Raw genomic sequence first — 20,402 nt, 5'->3', positions numbered from 1 at the left:
CAAGAACAATTTATACGATGAAAAAGCACGGTTCAGTTTTACCAAAAAGATGCATGAATCTATGCATAGCGGACAGCTCCTGCGAATTGTATACATTAAAAATGTTGGGGATTAATCTATGAAAGCATGCGTCATGGGACCAATGCAAATCAAATATTTTTTAAGAAAAATTTGCTATTGGAGGGAATTGTCAATATGTCAGGGGAATCCATGTTGGTAATAAGGAAAGGCACAATTTTAATTTTTGTTTTACACAGCAACTAAATATTTTTGACATTTAGAAATCTCTTCCACTGTCCCACTATCAAAAGTCACTTATGCATGCCCTTTCCAGGAGTATATGTACAGGGTAGCACTGGGTAACAAAGTGATTATAGATATCTACCAATTTACGGGATCACTAGTGCTCACTTTTTTTGACAAAATTATGGTCTTTCCACCCCAAAAGTGCCACCTGCATCTGCCCTAGCTACAGGACTACTATAATGGACAGTTTACCAAGCTGGCAGTTTATCCACTACTCTAAGTCTGATTACTGGGCAGAAATGTCCACTGAACATGGTTCACTGTATCAGGGAATATCCAGCCGTGGATCACTTTTTCCACATACTATGCATACTTATGTGTGCAGAGCACCTGAGATTTGGGCCAGAAGGTTTGTCTGCAATGCAGCTCTACTGCCCATTTCAACATAACTAACTCTCCTCATAGCCCACCCAATAAAATACATCGCAGCGCACTACCTGACGTTTTGCTTGCAACTTAGTACTAAATGCTCTAGTACTCTTAATGTTCCAAATAGTTAACTGAAGATAGCAAATACTTTGAGGCCAGTTTCTCCTTGTGACACCTTTGGCACTACCCCTTCCCAACAGCATATGTGACAGCCTACCCTGAATGTGTATTGGGTGTGACTCAGTGAGCCATGTCCAAACACAAAACTAATTTAAAGCCTCCTTGTACATAAACTTCAGAATCACATTATTTCACACTAAGGGGCTGATCATAAGTGGGTTGTGAAACAAGGTGCTATTTATCGCATGCCATACATAGAGGTTCTCCAGGATACATTATATTTCGGGGACGATAAAGAGTGCCTGTTATGAGTTTTCATAGAATGAGATGCAGATTTTGGGGGTCATTACAACCCTGGCGGACGGTGTTAAAGCGGCGGTAAGACCCCCAAAAGGCTGGCGGTCTTTTTTTTAGTATTATGACCATGGCGGTTAGCGCCATGGTCATCCGCCGCTTCTCCGTTCCGCCCGCCAGGGCGGAGTAGACCTCTGGGCTGGAGACCTGGGTCTCCAGCCCGGCGGCCATGACAATACCGCTGCTGGTATTGTGACCCGGCTCACCGCCGTGGATTTCCAGCTGTAGGAACCGCCATGAAATCCATGGCGGTAAGCACTATCAGTGCCAGGGAATTCCTTCCCTGGCACTGATAGGGGTCTCCATCACCCCCCACCCCCACCTTGACTCCCTCCCCTATACCCCCCCACCCCCTCCCCACCCGACCCCGACATTACCTTTCACATACACACCCGACACGCGCGCAGGCACCACCAACACACATACACGCACGCACACCGACATACGTGCCAACATGCACACACACAGTCAGACACGCACACCCATATTTAAACAGACACGCACACATCCATACAGACATACATACAGACAGACACGCACACATTTCCGAAACACGCAACACCCCCGCAAGTATACACGCACTCACACACCCCCCTACATACACAGACGCACACCCCCATGCACCCACACAACACCCCCCCACTCCCCTCCCCTAACGGACGATCGACTTACCTGTTCCGTCGATCCTCCGGGAGGGGATGGGAGCCATGGGGGCAGCTCCGCCAACACCACACTGCCAACAGAACACCGCCGTGCAGAATCACAGGACGTGATTAGCTCGGCGGTGTTCTGTTGGCGTGGAGGTAGAGCAACCTCCACTTCTCCGCTGCCCGCAAGTGTGGCTGTTGGCGGCTCTCCGTCGGTAAAACGACGGAGGGCAGCCAACGGTCATAATACGCCGAGCGGCAAACAGCCACTACTGGCGGTCTTCCGCATGGCAGTCCCTCGGCGGTCTTCATAAAAGACCGCTGAGGTTGTAATGACCCCCTTTGCTGTTTAATGCACCAAAATCTGCATGTTTTGATAAATACCGTAGAAATTCCCCCTGTTACATTTTGACAGGTTTGACCTGCCAAATTTTAACGAAGGTTGATAATTAGCTGATATGATAAATAACTCCCACCAACCGGTGCACAAATGTGGGTTTGCACATGGGTTGAAATACACCGGCCTATTTGTACTCTGGCCCTTACTCCATGTACCTTTAGAGGTAGCCAGATTTAAAAATGTATTAATGAGTGTGTTGAATCATGTGTTTTGAAACTGCTCTGACATAGTCGAGTCGGAATACTGCAGTAGAGGCAAATGAACATACATTTTAGGTCATACTTCCCCAGGACATGACCCACAGTTGTGCAAAATTTGCTGTGTCAGATTGTGGCTAACTCCTTTTATTGAGAAGAAAAAATATTGCAGTCTCCTTCTGTTGCCCTATTTGGTTCACCATATTGAAAAGCGAACCTTCCTGCAATTCTCAGTTACCTCCTGTAGATTCTCTTTAAAAAACATGCCTTCTGTATTGCTCGCTAGCAAGGCATGGTGGGGAAAATAAATTCTCTTGATACCAGCAACGGTTTTACACTTAAAAGCAACCAGCAATGCAAACCAGTAGACATAATGCGTCTAGAATGAAAACATGAAAATGCATTGGTACAGCTAAGTGAAAATCATGCAAGATGAAACCAGGAATCCCAAAATAAATCGTTTCTAGTTCACTACATTCCTAATCCTGGCATGCTAGATTAAAATGAATATATATTTCAGAGGAAATTTGTAATCCTGTGTCTTGGAGATTCAGAACCACAATGCTGAAATTCGATGTTGGATAATAAAAATGGACAGAGAATGAAAATATCTGTAAATTTAGGTACAGCATCAAAAGGTTGTCTGTCCACTGACTGCAGACTGTTGGAAACATTTGTTGGTTCGGTTACCTTACCCCGTCTGAAATGTTGTACGTTTTTTAATGCAATGTGGTGTGGAATGGAAGTGGTAGAAAGTGGTAGAAAGTGTTATTGTCTGTGGATGATACCCTGTGATACCCTTTGATACAGTCGGATCAGATCACCACATAACATCTGGCTTACACCCACTTTTGTGTGGGTTCCAAACTTCAGCTGTGTTTGGCGCTTTTTAACATTTTAGTGGTTCGGTTCAATTTAGGTTATAGTCACCCATACACTTGGACCAACCAAGCACCAGTGTAGACTGTATCCTGAACAAGAGTATCATTGTCGGTGTAGATTTCCAGGATATGCACCCACTGCCAATCACAGTTGTTACCGCTGAATGCATCTATGAATCTAACTACAGAGAGGAGGAGAAAGATCTACCAATAGCCACATGACAAAGAGACTGCTTTCTCACACCGCAACCTCCAAGACAATTTAAATAAAGATCAAAGCAGTCCTTGGTCATGTGCCCTAGTCACCTCGGGCAGTGCTGTGCAATCTTACCCTCATCCCTTCAAATCGTGACAGTGCCCTTAACGGCCTCATTGCTCTGAGTGTCCTGAGAGACTTTATGGGGCCAATTTCAGCATATCCAAGAAGAGCAGCCACAAGGCTTACTAAGGAGACCTGAAAGGAAATACAAAGGACAATTCCAGGCTGTTACAGTCACAGAGTCCAATTTTGGCCTTTTTATGTCTCTCCGCTGTAAAGAAAAACACAATACCCTAAATGAAGAAACACCAGCCTGTATGGGAGGAAATCGATTACAGTAGGATAACCATGATGACTCAACATAGACATGTCAAGAATTCTTTCCATTGAAAAGGAATGTTTAATCTATCGCCCAATTTCAGATGTACTGGTATCTAGATTGTGACTAGTAGCTATTAATAAGGATGTTGTGTTAATCCTTTTCACACTAAAAGGACATAATTTATTTGCTCTTCTCCTTAATGTAAGGTTAAACCAAGCCAAGCTGAAGCCAATTCCGAGTGTGGAAGAGTGATTGTTAACTTCTAGCAAGGGAATGGCATTCACCAATCTCTGATGGCTGTGACAATTTGGCACCTGGAAAGAGATCTACACATGTTTAAGACTGAGAGTCTTACTTAGAGAGTGGTGAGAAGGATACACTATCAAAACAAATATCCCATCTGCTGTATTATAAGTGCCATAGGCTATAATGCACTTGTAATTTGGAGGATGGGACATCTACAACATTTGTCATAAAGTATCCAGTCCACCAGGCTCTAAAGAAGGTCCTGAGTCTTTATGATGAGGAATCATGGCTTTCCCGTACACTGATCACCTGCAAAGAAACATATTTCTTGTTATTTCCTGTGTAAAGAAAGCATGGGTGTTAAAAGAAACACAGGAAACGCACTGAAATCTACCCTTACCCTCATGCCTTCAAATCTGGACAGGGCTCGGAGAGGTCTTAGTGCCCTCAGCGTTCTGAGCGATTTCATGGCACTCAGGTCTTCATAATTAAGGGCTGTTGCCGTCAGGCAAATAACTGAAATCTGTGCAGATTAAATGAATTCAAGATTACTGATCAAAGGTGTAAGAATGGAAAGGTTTTCATGGGACTTCAGATGAACCACAATAAGCTTCACTCCAGGGAATGCTCCAGAGAATGAGGTCAACATGACAAATTATATTCTAAGGCCTTTTTTAAAGAAATTGTGCTGGGAAACTGCATTGGTAATTCTGCACCTAGAATTTTCAATCCTATGTGGTGCATTAATTCTGGAATGCGTGATAACTAGCTTATGTTTCATACTCAGGAATGAGGCAATAACCACCGGAATCAGCAAAATGCCAGGGTGCTTCATGCAAGCAAGCAAACGGAGTCCCATCTGTGGTTCAGGTACTGCATAAAGCCAGGGTGGAATGTAAAGGGCCCCTCATATCCCTGGGACCAAGTGCCAATGCACCTGGACACTACTGATTATAATATCCCTCGGAATCAGTGCTTGTGCTCCAGTTCTTGTATGCTTTCCTCCATTCTATACCATTTTCCCACACAGATTTCAGCAGGTTGTTAATGCCAAAAGCTGCACGGGAAAAGAAGTCTGAAGTTCAATGTTTCTGCACAATTTGCAATCCCGATTCCTTAACACATTTACAGCCGAATCAGGATGACCGTGCTTCCTCCAATGATGGGTTAACATTTGCATTTAAAAGCTATTCTGCCTTTCAAAATATATTCTAAGGAAAAGAGGTATCACACCAACACAAGGTCTAAATGTAGATCAAATGAGAATCAAAATCTGTGTCTTTAAACCAGCCCTAAATAAAATACATTTCTAGTGCATGTAGATACTTACACTCACACTTTGTATCATAACATTTTTCAAAACAGACTCACAGGTGATTCAACATTACAACACTGAGGCCGAATTACAGATCAGATTCACAATATAAGACTACAAGCTGAGCTGTATACAGTCAATCAGATTGGAAAATAAACAGTACTATATCAGTGGATAAAGAAACACTGTAACCAGTTCTCTATGTCCCCTTTTCCTACTTAGGTCTTACCTAATGATTTTTAGTGTGGTGTGCAAATCTATTCTGAATGAATCTGGCCACTGTGCCCAATGTGTCAGTTTGTAAAGCCCTGCGTCACATTTTACCTCTGCCACTTATAATGTATGCAGGCTAGACATTCCCATGTAAAAAGCCACGTAGAACTGAAATTTACAACTTTTCTCTGTGCAACTCTATTACTTCACTGCATCAAAATGTTAATGGCTTCTGAGACCTATAGTATAATTGAAGCAGGGCTTTTTACAACAGGACTCTCTTATGTGTTCTGATGCATTGCTAGAGTTGCATCAGTTTTACAACTGTGCCATGTGGAGTTAAAAACTGACTCCTCTGGATGAGGGTGACCATTCAGAATCCCCAGAGGAAACCACAGAGAGGTCATTTCACAAGACACATGAATTTAGGTGGAGTAAAGGTGTACATTTTTAGATACCACCACTAGCTGTTAAAGTAAAGGTTTGAAATACTCAAATTGGAATTAAGAATTCTATAGTAATTTGTACTCATGTACCATTTTTCACAGTTTTCTGCTGCCATCATATAACATAAATTAGAACACTGGGATGTTGGGAACTCCTTTGAAAACAATGGAGAGTGACGGGCTTCCAATGGCCAGTAGGAGCCTGGAGACCCAACATTCCAATATTGCTGTTCATAGCTGTTGCTGTGAACAAAGACCTCATGGAGCCCAGGTGAATTTCAATCCCATTGGTTCCATAAGGTCTTTGTTTTATTTATTATTCTGCCCTTTAGTGTTGGAATGTGTTTATCGCCTTATAGCCCTCAGTAGGTGGGCTATACCTGCTTTAAAGTCACGCTCCATTTTTAAAGGCACTTATCTTCAGCTCGGGCCTTTAACACTGGAATGGGCCTTCAATGGCTGGCTATAAGGCCATCAAAGAGGTCTCTGTCTGAAATGTGTCAAATGTGCTGTTGAACAATATTGCAATGAAACTTTGTACACTCAACTCAACATCTTAAAACTACATTGAGTCCCACATCAGGATCTCTATATAGAGACAATTCACTCAAAGTAGAACAGCATCCCAAGAATGTATCAGGTGCTGCAGTTTATAAAACTACTGAGGGTTTGAAGAAAAATTGAGGCAAAGGAAAGTTAATGACCAAAGAGCTCACCACTTGGCAGCTTAATCTCTTACAAATAAATTGTTAGTTTAATTTTTGGCTCCATGTACAAAGATTAGTACCAGGAGTGGAAATGTTCATATTATGCCATAAAAATATAATAAATACCCCCCTTATGGATAAATGCCAATTTGTTCTAGGCTATCCGTTGTGTTTCATTCACATAGTATACGAATCATAACAAAACACACAATTTTTTGCTCATACTCTCAAATTTGAGAATGTAAGTATAGTTGAAATGGACACTAATATAGTCTGTTATCACAAAAAAAACGTTAACTATTAAATCACAAGTGGTGCAGTACTATATAGACACCAGTTACTAATATTGAGTCGAAAAATAAGGAGACAATGGGAATAATTACAGTTTTAGATCCCTATTCAAAAGAAGTCACCAATGATTATGTGTCAAAACGTGCAAATATAAATCTGACAGTGTGTGCTCAGAACTGGAAAATGTTTGATATTTATCTGGTATTGAGCAGTTTTAATTTTAAATTATTAGTTGCCCAAAGCAAACTGATAGCTGGATTATAACTGTGCATCAAAGACAATTTGAGATCCTTCACACAAGACTATTTCTGACTGACAGGAGATTAGAGAAAATAGTATGTGGTTCTCTGACTGTGTGACTGTTTCCTAGCTGTCTTCAATAACTGAATGATATCAAAATCTCAGCACCCCCGAAAAATCCTTCAGAATGCTTCAAAGCTTTCAAAGAATGATGCCCTCAGCTACTATCAAGATAGGTTTCACAGATTCTTGTAGTGCATCACACTGTAGTACAAAGTCAAAGCGACTGACTCCATTTCATAAAGACTACTCGGCCTTACTAACAAGCGAGGAAAAAATCTCCATGCACTCAATCTGGAATCCTGTGAAGACATCTACTACATCCTCAGCTCAATCCAGGGAGGCTTCAGGGGATCGTTAGCAACTGTCAACGAGATTTTCAACCTATGTGTGCATTTTCTCTGAGTTTTCAATTGAAAGACAGATGCCTGTCTTCAGACCACTTTTAGACTCCTCCTGAGCTTTTGACCTTATGGAAAAAGACCTACTATCGACCAAACTGGAATCCATGGGCATATGCCAACCACCTTTGAGAAAAATAAAGAGCCTGTACTCAGAGTCAAAGGGACAAGTTAGCATAGGTACCAGTGGAGCAAGAAGCAAACTATTGCCCACCAACAGATGTGCTGAGCAAAGCGACATCCTGGCACCTCTGCTTTTTAAACCTTATATAAATCTGACATGTACGCATAGATAGTAGCAGTCACCAAAGTCAAGTAAAAAATCAGCAAAACCTGGGCTCTCCACTGCTCCTATAGCCACTGACCGCATTATCCTGGCAATGATGCAAAACTCTCTACAAACCCAACTAAATGTAAAAGAAAGGCACTGTACCAGAAATCACCTTAAAATAAACTCCTTGAAATCCAAGATTATGTCCTTGAAACAATGCCCCAAAAGGTCATGAAGTAAGCTTAGAACTCTGGCAAATCAATCGACCAAAGTAGCAAAAACATTCAAGTACCTGGCAGTAACATTATCCAAGTCACTAACTTGGAAGATCCACCTCAGTGTCACTCAAGGCAGGGCAGAGGTTGCTGCAAAGGCCGTTATTCAATTCACCAAAGGCACAGTGATGTGCATCCGCAAACCCTTTTACATGTCAAAATAGGATGAATAACATGCTAGAAAGCCGAAATCTGGGGAGTAGACACTGCTCTATCAGCAATATTGGGCCTGGATTGGCACCTGTTGAAAAAAGGTCCTTGATTTCTCCCAGTCCTCAAAAACTGCAACACTGAAGGCAGATCTAAGGTACACACATTGCAAACAAAGCTGCAGATGCTCTGCTGCACTTTGCCACCAAGAGAAACTTCACTCAAACACATCATCTCACTGACAGAACATGGAAGGAAGCTCTAAAAGCAAAAACGCTATCTCATGCTTCCTCACAATTCACCTTTACAAAGAGGTCACTTATCTAAATCTAGAAGATCTCATGGACCCATCATCATCCACAAAATCAGCCAAAACAGCTGTAAAGCCATACTGATGCAACAAACACAATGAAGATTGCCTAAGACAAACGTCTGCCATTGGCACATGGAAAAGCATCCCATGGCTAGAAATCTTTAGCTCTAACATTGGAAGAGCCATCAACTTGAGCCCAAACATAACCTTGCCCCGAAGAAAGACTATTCTTTCTGCCATCCAGCAACACTTTCTCCTTCAGTTATGTCATATTTAAAAAAGATGCACAGAAAACTGAATTTTTCCCAAAGCTCTGTCTACTGCTTTCATTTCCTACTGCCAATTCATGCACCTGTGTAGAATGTATCACCCAATTTGCACCAGGACATTATGGCCTTTAATACGAACCTCAGGATTGAGATATACTAAAACAATGCTAATTTTCTTTCAAGCCTAGGATACCAAAGAATGCATGGCACTAATGGGCTTCTTCCCAGCAGAAGCCTGATGACTTTAAGAAAACAAACTAAAAAGAATAGCAGCAGCAAAAAATGAAAGTTTATGACTTCAGCTTAAAATGGCACAAGTATCAGGCCCACCTCCATACCTCTAAAAGGGGAAACGGGATAGAAAAAGAGAAATCCAAAGGGACAAAGGACTTCCACCGACTATTCATGTAATCATTGCCTACATATGAACCCCTCTCATTACAGACACCTATCCCCCTGAACTAAATCCTATCGCTGCCTTAAATCCTTCCATCAACCAGCTCTCAAACACCTCTTATCACCTGCCCCCCATCTTCCCTCCCTAAGCACTATGCAATACTAAGTCTTGGAGACTGATTACAAGTGGGTCAGTATACTCAGATCCATTAAATACCTTAATCTTTGTTAAATTTTGAAAGGTCAAAGCTACCAAAATTTAAGAGAGGACACTAAACACCCAAATGTGCATGTTATTTCTTGAAAACTCATGACAAGTCTACTTATTGCACCCGATAGGTTAGAGGACGTGCCCTGTGTTTCGTTCCACATCCACTGTCAGGGTATCTCACTGTTTTACATAAAGGGCTCTGCACATACACTGAGAAGAGTTCAGCTTAAGCAAATACGGTTTTTAAACAGAGAACCTTTGGTTCTGATTGTAATGAGTTTTATCCAACTAATCAGTTTGTTCTGGAGCAAAGTCAGTTTGCTTGAACGTGTTTTCACACATTACCTTTTACTTCATTTAATGGTACTAACTGTTTGCTTTATTAACAAATTATTGTCCTTTAACGGCAGCATAGCTGGATAACGAGGGCAGAAACAGTGACTTAAATGTCTCCCAACTGTTGTAAGGCGGAGTGGGCCTGCAGTAGGTAACTGTGGAGGTAACGTAGGAATAAAACATTAGAGGATGGTGCAATGAAAGCACACAAGAGCTTCCTTTTCTAATCTCGGGGTTAGTCAGGCAGACAATTAAGGCCTCATTTTGCTGCCTTTTATCTTTTCCTGCGCGCCTTTTGGACACGGGCGCCTTGACAGGTTTTCAAGCGTGCCCAGTCATTTACTTATTACTTCCATTTCCTAATGTCATATTTTGCAAACTTCGTTCCCTTTGGTATCCATGGAGACGTGTCGCCCATGGTCATGCGTGAAATGAAGGCAAGGTACCTAGCGATAAAAGCGCTGCTAGATCAACCTTCAGGGGCAAACGGATAGCTCCCTTGACCCTAACTGCCCAGTTCTGTTCCGGAATGGACTCTAGAAAAAAACATAAAACAGCCCTGTCTGGCACTGCTTTATGCATGACTACATCCCTACACCCAGAGAAACTTTCACGAAAGTTATTCGCATTTGATAGGGTAGATACATTCTTGATTTTTGTTTTAATTTCAGATTGGAAAGATGACTCAGTGAGTTAAACACTTGCTGAGGCTATCTTCTGTGACTTGCAGGTCACAATATGGAATCCCTACTAGACCAGATCAGGCATTCATTATTCCAAGAATGGTAAGATGAGCATCCTCACATTGAAAAACAGAAACACCTGTAATTAATAGTGCTTAGAGATGGACAAATATTATATAAAGAGCTACATAAAAAAGGCTGTTATTATTCACTTAGGGGGTTATTACAACTTTGGAGGAGGTGTTAATCCGTCCCAAATGTGACGGATATACCACCAGCCGTATTACGAGTTCCATAGGATATAATGGACTCGTAATACGGCTGGTGGTATATCCATCACTTTACCGTCACTTTTGGGACGGATTGACACCTCCTCCAAAGTTGTAATAACCCCCTTAGTGTTTAGCTAAAAGATGAGCTATGGGGACACTGAAACATTTTATATCAATAAACATTAAGATCAGACCACGCCTTGTTTTTTCAACAAGAGACTAACAGTATACTTAGAGAGTCATCTAGAAAGTTATATCCTAAAATTAGGGACTTATTTTAGAAAGTTACTCTGGGAAGATATTTGCTGGGTAAATGTGATTTTAAAAACTCACCTCTGATTATGATGTTTGCTGCAATCTATACTACGTGAATTATGTTCGCAAAGCAGCACTCAGGAGGGTACCCAGGATTAAATGAATCGAAAATCATGACATTTGGGGTATATCACAGATAATAAGTTATCATTACTGGGCCAGTAGGTCTTCCAAAACTGAGGACAGCAAAGGATGCATTTTCCATCATTTAAGTTATAGAGAGCACTTACTTTCTTAAAATTGCAAAGCAAAATTAATTTAGGATGAACAAAACAATCTTCAACCCTTGGAAGAAAATGTCAGCCTTTTCTTAAAGCAACATTCAAAGTATGTGCTCTGGGTTGCATCCTCAAAGCTTTTGTAGAGATACTGCTATGTGGCTCTAAGTACAAAAGTGGCAGAAAGGAATCAGAGCTTTCTCAGTGTTAAGAGCTAAAGTCTGTATGACCTTAGTCTTCACCTAAAACATGTCAATCGTAATTCTACAAAACGTTTTATATGTTAATACCCTTCTGTGACTCAGGGTGAAAGATGATTCCATTTTTGTTCTGGGGCCAAAGCTGTGGACATTACGCAAAGGATGAGCAAAATCTGATCAAAGACTCAACTATGCTGCCTAACTAAAGGAATTCAGACATCTTTCCCAGTAAAATGGAGAGGCTCTGATATAGTCTCGACACTATTTACATAATCTATTATTGTTCATTTTTCTTGAGTCTCTCTCTGGTATAAATCAGTGTTTTGTCAGTTTTAAAATGTATTTGACCTTGTGTAGAAGTGGCAACAGCAAATGGTGGCTAAGAAAAGAAAACCTCATCAAGACATCTTCTTCTAAATACCATTAGAATCAGTCTCGTTTTATATTACTACAGCATTTCAGGGGCTTCTCCTCCATTAGGGCGGAGGAGCGTTCCTTCCCGTCAGCAGTGGCAGTTGCAAACCTTTAAAGGGAATGATAATAAACATTGTTTATTATCATTTCCTTATAAAGGGGCGGGGCCACGGGAGTGACGAGGAGTGAATGGGAGTGCACACCGCTGGTGCCGGCCAAACACACATGCGCAGTAGGCTCTCTCCAGTCCAGCAACACAGTTGCTGAGCTGGAGAGAGCCTTCCCAGGCTCCCAGTCTGCCTGGGAGAACCCTGGCTAGCAGCCTGTGCCTGCCTGCAGTGACGGAGGAGAGGAGGAGCGGTGCGACATGACGCAATGGAGGAGGTAAGTGTTTGCTTTTTTTAAATTTATTTAATTTTTATTCCTACCGCACTCCCCATTCCACCTCCTCCCACCATGCCGCCCCACCCTTCTGCGTGGCACGAGCCGCAACTGCAGCATTTTAATTTATTTTATATAGTGTAGGCTGCCTTCCAGTCTATATCCTGTTTCTTGAGCGTCATATTGATTCACGATCATCAGTGTTTGTCATCATTCAAATGAAGACAGTAATATTCTGAGGGGAAAAAAAAGTACAAAAATATATATTGCGATTTGTTTGTGATGATAATCTTTATTCAACAATTATGTGGAATCTAGTGAGATTAAACATTTCTAGGACTTTGCAATGACACAAAGTCTTTCCAAATCTGCCCCTTTGTTTTATGCTTTCAATGACTGACAGCAGGTCCTATGTCTGTCAATACAAATGATAACTTACACAATAAATGTCTTTGTTTTTTTTTTATTTTGAAGATTTGCGCAAACCTTTTTTTCATTAAAATGACTGCAGTTAAAAATGGGGTCTTTGGTTGTCAGTCAGTTTGCACTCTGTCCATCCAGCTCAGAAAACCCTTTCTCACCCCCTTGATAGCTTAGCACAAGCAGTCAGGGTTATCTCAGAAGCAATGTGTAAAATATTTGTACCAACATACACAGTAACACTATGAAAACACCACAAAAGCACTGAGCATCAGTTTAGACAATAGCCAATATTTATCTGAGCAAAACAAGACCAAAACTACAAAAATCCATCATGCACAAGCAAAGATAGAAATTTTCAAAGATTAAACTTCAATTTAGCACTTACCATCGCAATAGCTCAAATTTGGGCTATCACAATGTCGTTGGCGGAGTCATTCCTAACAATCTGACGCCACTTGCAAGGAGTGCAGTGCCAGTCACAGATTCACATGGACCCCCAGGTATAGTACCTTTGATAAACTAGGAGACAAGCCAGTGCACGGAGTCAGGAAGGTGAGGCGTTGCTGCATCCAGTGCAGTGTCAGATCCTTACTGCATAGCAGGAGAGATGATCCATGTCAGTGCGAGGCACCAGTTCCTGACGATCCGGAAGGGTTGATGAATCTGGTGAGTCAAGATGCATTGAGCGGCCTCACGGGCTCACGGGCTCGCGGTCACGTAATGGGCCTGCATGTGCTGCAGTGGAGTCTGGTGTCATGGACGTCTGTGACACGGCACTTGGGACTCATGTAGTCACAGGATGTCAGCAGGGCTGTGGCAGCATCGGGCCTGCGCTGTCAGATACAATTGTCGCACTCCAGCGGGGACCACAGTTTTGGGTGCAGGCTGTATTGCAGAGTAGAGCAGCAGCGTCGGTCCTGGATTCGTCCGGAGTCAGTGCACCTTGTTCTTCTTGTTTTTAGGTCAGCTTTCACTCCCAAAGGCCCAGAAACTGGAATAGGCGCTACCTGGCGAGTTAGGATCCACAGCAAGCAAACCCAGAGGCTGATAGGTGAAGCCTTTGATGTCCCTGAGACTTCTAAACAGGAGGCAAGCTCAGTCCAAGCCCTTGGAGAAACTTCACAAGCAGGATACACAGCAAAGTCCAGTCTTTAAGGCAGAAGCTGCAACTGCAGGACGACCCCCTAAAGCACCAACAGCAAAGGGGCAGTACTCCTTTCACAGCTCTTCAGCTCTTCACCTTGGCAGAGGTTCCCCTTGATCCAGAAGTGTTCTCTAAGTCTGGGTTTTGGGTCCACTACTTACACTCTTGTCTGCCTTTGAAGTAGGCAAACTTCAAAGGAAAGTCTCTGTTGTTCACAAGATCCTGCCTTGCCTAGGCCTGTCCCCAGACACACTCAAGGGGGTTGGCGACTGCATTGTGTGAGGACAAGCACAGCCCTTTCAGGTGTAGATGTCAGCTCCTCCCTCCCCACTCTAGCCCAGGAGACGCATCAGGATATGCAGGACACACATCAGCTCCCTTTGTGTTACTGTCTAGAGGAAATTCACAAACAGCCTAACTGTCAGTCTGACCCAGACGTGGATTCCACAGGCAGCCAGAGGCACAGAATGGTTAAGCAAGAAAATGCCCACTTGCTAAAAGTGGCATTTTCAAACAGACAATCTAAACACCAACTCTACCAAAAGATGTATTTTTAAATTTTGAGTTCAGAGACCCCAAACTCCAGATCTCTATCTGCTCCCAATGGAAAATTGTACTTAAAAGATATTTATAGGCAGTCTCCATGTTAACCTATGGGAGGGATAGGTCTTGGAATAGTGAAAATTGAATTTGGCAGTATTTCACTATCAGGACATGTAAAACACACCAGTACATGTCCTACCTTTTACATACACTGCACCCTGCGCATGGGGCTACTAGAGCCTACCTTAGGGTTGCCCTACATGTAGTAAAAGGGAGGGTTTGGGCCTGGCAAGTGGGTACACTTGCTAGGTTGAATTGCCAGTGCAAAACTGCACACACAGACACTGCAGTGGCAGGTCTGAGACATGTTTATAGGGCTACTCATGTGAGTGGCACAATCAGTGCTGCACGCCCAAAAGTAGCATTTGATTTACAGGCCCTGGGCACCTCTAAGGCACTTTACTAGGGACTTACTAGTATATCGAATATGCTAATCATGGATAAACCATTCACCAATTTAATTTAGACAGAGAGCACATGCAATTTAGCACTGGTTAGCACTGGTAAAGTGCCCAGAGACCTACAGGCAAGAAAAAACAGGTCAGAAAAAATAGGAGGAAGGAGGCAAAAAGTTTGGGGATGACCCTGCAAAAAGAGCCTGGTCCAACAACTGCATTTGAAAATAATTTTATACACATGTTTTTTTAACAACAGGCAGTTTGGCAAATTTAGTAACGTTAAAAAAAGCAAATAAAAATCACATTTTGACAGAGAAACCATTAGCAATAAGTATAGCTGATTAGGACAGAGTTTCTCATTTGTGCATAAGGAATTGTGTTCGGGATTTTCATGGCCTTCGGAGTTAACCTGCAGGGGTGGGAATATGGACTGTTAATTTGTATGGCTGGTAGTCCACAACAAGTTATATGGTCACTATCTTTTCAGCTCTAGTTGTAGGTTTCAGTAATTTAAACCTTAACTCAACCCCCAGTAGCTATGGCACAGAGCAGACCGGCTTAACTTAAAAGAACCTGTAAAAAAGTTAGAAGGACCAAAACAGTTAAAACAACAAAAACACAACACAATAAAAATCCTACTCCAATTTACAAAGATAACAGAATAATTACATGAACAGAATGACACCACCATGACAAACATCCAATAAGGAAAACCAGAGATATGATTTTTTTAAATATTTAAGTAAAAATTGTGCCAAAATACTAATAGTAGCCAATTATTACGGTTTTATATAGCGCAAACTTAACTCGAATGGTATTGGAGCACTTTACATTAGGACCAGTTACTTTACACAAGAACACATTCATTTTTGGGGTAGGCACTGATGGATTAAGTGGTTTGACAGAAGCACAGGATGTTGAGTCAATGTTGTGACTCGAACCTGGTTCCCCAGCTCCAAAGTCGACAGCTGTGACTGCTATGCCATATCCTCTCCCCAATGGTCATGGCAGCATGGTAGACAGGGACCTAGGCTTAATTTCAGGCTGACCACAATGGAGCATGGTTCAAATACACCAACTAGATTCGCCCTGTTCAGTGGTTGTACCTTGAGATTTAGGGGCATATTTAAGAACACCTAGCTCCATTCCAACTCCACATTAGCATCATTTTTTGACACTAACAAGGCATTAGAAGGACAAAAACAATGCGCCATATTTACAAAGTGGGGAAATGCATGCATTGTGCCATTTTGTACCCCTTTGCGCTATATTGTGCCTGTGCTAGGCTACTGTATGCAAAGGGGGTGCTCAGAGCAGGAATTAAAAGGGGGCATGCCATTGATTACAAAGGGTCTCTATGTACTCTGCAGAAGTAGTGCCAAAATGTTGGAGCTACTCCTGCAGAGTACACCAATAGAGTAAAAATTAATGCCGCTATTGACCCCTACCCTGCGCTGTGGTGTGCCGTATTTTAAATATTGCGAACATATAATGGCAGGAAGGGAGCACTAAGAGGTGCAAGAAAAGAGACCCTGCACTGTGTGCAGAGCCACCTTTCTTAAATATGCCCCTTAGAAAATTTTCTGGAAGTAAAAATCCTTCAGTGGAGCAAGGCAGCAGGCTGTATCTGAAGATGGTTCTACAATGTTAGATAGACATTGGACACGGTCCATAGGTGGCCATGGTTTTAACAGAAAAGGCGCTGAGTGACAGAAATTCACATTTCATGCTCAGGGAAGTCCTCTCTCCAGCTGGAAACTTCTGTTGCCTTCACCGGGTTAATATTTCTACCTTTGGACTTAGAACCTGATTTAGGTCTTGGCGGTAATGGCCCCGTCGCCGGTTTTCTGTTGGAAACACATCTGCCACCTTGGCAGTTCGCCCGCCTGATTTAGATATTGGTGACCACACGATTCCCACCGACTCTACAAAGAATCTCCAGCCCTTCAACGGCAGCATTGGGAATAGGGGCTGAAGGCTTGACTCCTACCACCTTTACTGCCGAGCAGATTTGGATGTACCTTATCGCCAAGCCAACTGTGGCAGACCAACCTTCACACCTGAGTTGGTGGATTGGGATGGAAATGAGGTGCAAACCTACTTTTTTTCCCCATCCCACTTCCAGTTTCGACTGTAAATGACTGGACCAGATCTTCCAGCGCTGCTGCCACTGGACCAAAGAGAAAACACGATCCCCAGACGCTGGACTTAAAGGTAGGGAACCTGCTTTGTATGTGTATGTTGTACGGTCACCGCACATGAGCACAAGACCACTGTAGTCATATGAATGTCCAAATATTTTTTTTAATTACTGTGACGTACATACATCGGGAACACGTTTGTGTGGGACATGCATGCAGACACACTGGTATATGACACAAATCACACACATACACAACTGTCATTGTGGTGTCAGTGTTCATTGTCAGGATACCTTCTCATTGAGGTCCTGCTGAATCAGATTTGCTGCTGTTCAGAAGATCAGCACATGGCAAACCTGAATCTTCAGCCCAGCTATCTTGCACCATGGTCCAGAGATCTTTAGTCCAAACTTTCTCTAAGTCTCAGGCTTTTCAGGGATGTATGAGGGAGTATACTTTGATACAGCCAGTGGTCACAGGACCTCAAGAAGAACACTTACAGGTCAAGACTCGCTATAGCTGAGGAAACCAGCAAGGTCCAGATCAGGTCCAGTTGGTACTTGTCAGCTGGGCTCTTCAGGGAAAAAGCCTCTTCCAGCTTTTTCTGGCCCTGTAGCTTACACAAGAGGTAAGTCAACTGACCCTTGGAGTTCACTTCTAAGTCGTGGGCACACGTAGGAGCCGTTCCAGCCCTTCAGATATCCTCACAGGTCTGAAACAATGGGTGCAGTCCTTCTTCTGTTCTTTCCCATGCCCAGACTGCTCTGAGGAGGGTGCCAATGTATGTCACACTTATGCCTGGCACTAGCTTATTAGTGTGGGAGACTCTTACCCCCTCCCTATCCAACAGGCAGAAAGTTCCCACGGGTAACCGTACCCATTTTTGCAACAGTTCCCATGTGTCCTAGTACAAACAATCCCATAGTTTCCTTCTCTGTCTGAATCCAAATGGTGTAGCCCTTCTCCTCTTGTGTAAAGCTTGGGTGCCCATCCCAGAGATGTGGCCAGGGAAATGAGAAAACCCTCCAAGTTCTCGAGGCAGCTCTTTTCCCACTGAGATTGGAGACTGCTTGCCACTTAGGTATTAGATAATTCAACAAGTTGCTTGTGGTCGGAACACATGCACTGGGTCCTTCTTCGCAGTGTCTAAAAAAAACAGGAGCATCAGTCATCAGTGGGAGTGACCACACAAAAAGAGGCACTTTCACACACCAGGGAACAAACTCTCTGTCCAGTGCAATATTGTACTGATGAAGTTTGATAGAGACCTTGTAGCTAACAAACCACAGAGGCCTTGAGCCACATTTGATATTTCTAATTATATTTTGTTACTCAGGAAAAGAAAATCATTCCCATGCTTTAATGAAATTGAAAGTCAATAACACAAAAAAATGAAAAGAAGTCTTATTGATCTCGGTGGGACATTTGATTTCACAACAGTGCATTTTGCTGCAATTTAGGGAAACTGAAGACTATTTACAGTTTGTTCAAAAAACGAACATTGTGAATTTCCCACTGTTCCACACACAAAGGTCTCCAACGTGGCATAGGGGGTTGTGTACCATAGCAAAACAAGATGCAATCATTGTTATTTTAGTTTGAGAACATTTTATTTCTAGACTCACACGCCCCCAAACTGTGTGAGCTTTTCTTGAACAACTGCCTCTCCATGGTTATTGGAAACATGCAGCCTCTTTTCTAACAATGTGCCCAGGTATTTCGATATTTCTATGGCATGCAAACTGCCTATGGGGTTTACATAAATCAGGAGTCTGTGAGATTAATTTTATGATTTTGTTTTCTATAGAAGGGCAGCAGTGTATTTGTGTAAAAGAAAGTGAGCAGGGCACACAACTGTTGTGTGCCATAAAAACTTGTCAAAAGCAACTTAGCCTTTTCCATGGAAAATTTGGACTTAGTACGGGTCGCTTACGTGATCTAAATTAACTCACTTAAATTATGGTCTTATGTGCTATTAATTGATATATAGTTCAAAGGAGTGAACCCTTCTGAAGAATGCTATTGCCCTCCTCTCTTTAAACTTAAGGAACATTAAGACTTTCAAAAATAAACTCTCGGGATATTTTTGGGGAAAGTGTGGTATGGGTTTTACGAAGACTGCAGAAGACAGTGCCTTTGTCTTCGTCCCTGATGTCTACTTGTCTTATTCACAGATCACTGCCAGGCCTCAGCGATCTCACTCCACTTAATGGAAGAGCCACCACAGCATTTTCATTTAAACAGTGAAGCTGTGTGCAGTGACCACCAAGCTTGATGTATTCGCTCAGCATGGTTTATTGTTTTTCAGTAATTAACTCCCCAAAAATTTGCTTATTCATGAAAAACAAAATAATCAATGATATCGACGCACAAGGAAGTTTATCCTTCCACCTGGGGATATTTGAGAGATGTCCCTACTGACAAAATAAAGTTATGTCTTTATTTTCTGAAGGCCCCTGTCGCAGATGGCTTGTCAGGTGAGTGCTTTTGAATAGCGGAGCCAGAGGAGGACCAGTTGTCAGAACCCATCTCCAGATACAGCAGGGAAACATTGAGGTTTGTGGGACACAAGAAACACCGATTTATGGTGCTGCTCCCGCTCGACCAAACGGACATTGTCCCCTTTATTTTTATGCCACATGTAATTTTAGAGGTCTTCTTAACGACTTTGTTTCCAATGTTAACATTGTCAGGCAGGGTGGTCTTCCTGAACGAGGTGGGGCCTCCCTCCTGGGCCTGATGCTCTAGCTTAAAAAAATTCATGGATATTTCCGGACTCAAGGTCAACTGGCTCAAGTCATGCCTATTCCGCATCACTCCATCCCCTGCAGCAGACAGGAATGCCTCACAGGAGCATCAGCTCCAATGGTGGTATGATACATTTAAATATTTCGGCATCCAGATATGTCATACATACAAAGACCTCAAGGAAGCTAATGTGGATAGGGCGCTGGGGCCAAACTGAATAGTCCTCTTTTTTCTGGAGTTCCCTTCCTCTCTCCCCAATGGGGCGACTGGCGATAGCCAAAATCCTTGCGGTGCCCTGCTTATTATATTTTTTTGCAACACTCCCCCTTCTGCTTCCAAGGTACTTCTTTCAGGAGCTACATGGTCTTCTACTGGGACTAATATTGGGGCGGGACATTGGTAGGTAGCTCTTGCTACTCTACAGAGACCCTTGCATGAGGGAGGTCTTGGTGCACCTAATTTTGAAA

At 42.6% G+C, this 20,402-nt stretch overlaps 1 protein-coding gene across 2 annotated transcripts in view; it reads right to left on the bottom strand.

The window, feature by feature from the left end:
* LOC138261759 (sodium channel protein type 5 subunit alpha-like) overlaps positions 1-20,402 on the bottom strand; it is a 957,661-nt gene that overhangs the window by 109,411 nt on the left and 827,848 nt on the right. For both annotated transcript variants that reach the window (XM_069211083.1, XM_069211084.1), the window contains one exon: positions 4,502-4,624. In XM_069211083.1, coding sequence (XP_069067184.1) covers positions 4,502-4,624 — 123 coding nt within the window. The remainder of the gene's footprint in view (positions 1-4,501; positions 4,625-20,402) is intronic.

The sequence above is a fragment of the Pleurodeles waltl genome, chromosome 10, assembly GCF_031143425.1.
Source record: "Pleurodeles waltl isolate 20211129_DDA chromosome 10, aPleWal1.hap1.20221129, whole genome shotgun sequence".
Taxonomy (NCBI): Eukaryota; Metazoa; Chordata; class Amphibia; order Caudata; family Salamandridae; genus Pleurodeles; species Pleurodeles waltl.
This window is presented reverse-complemented; position numbering and strand designations above follow the sequence as displayed.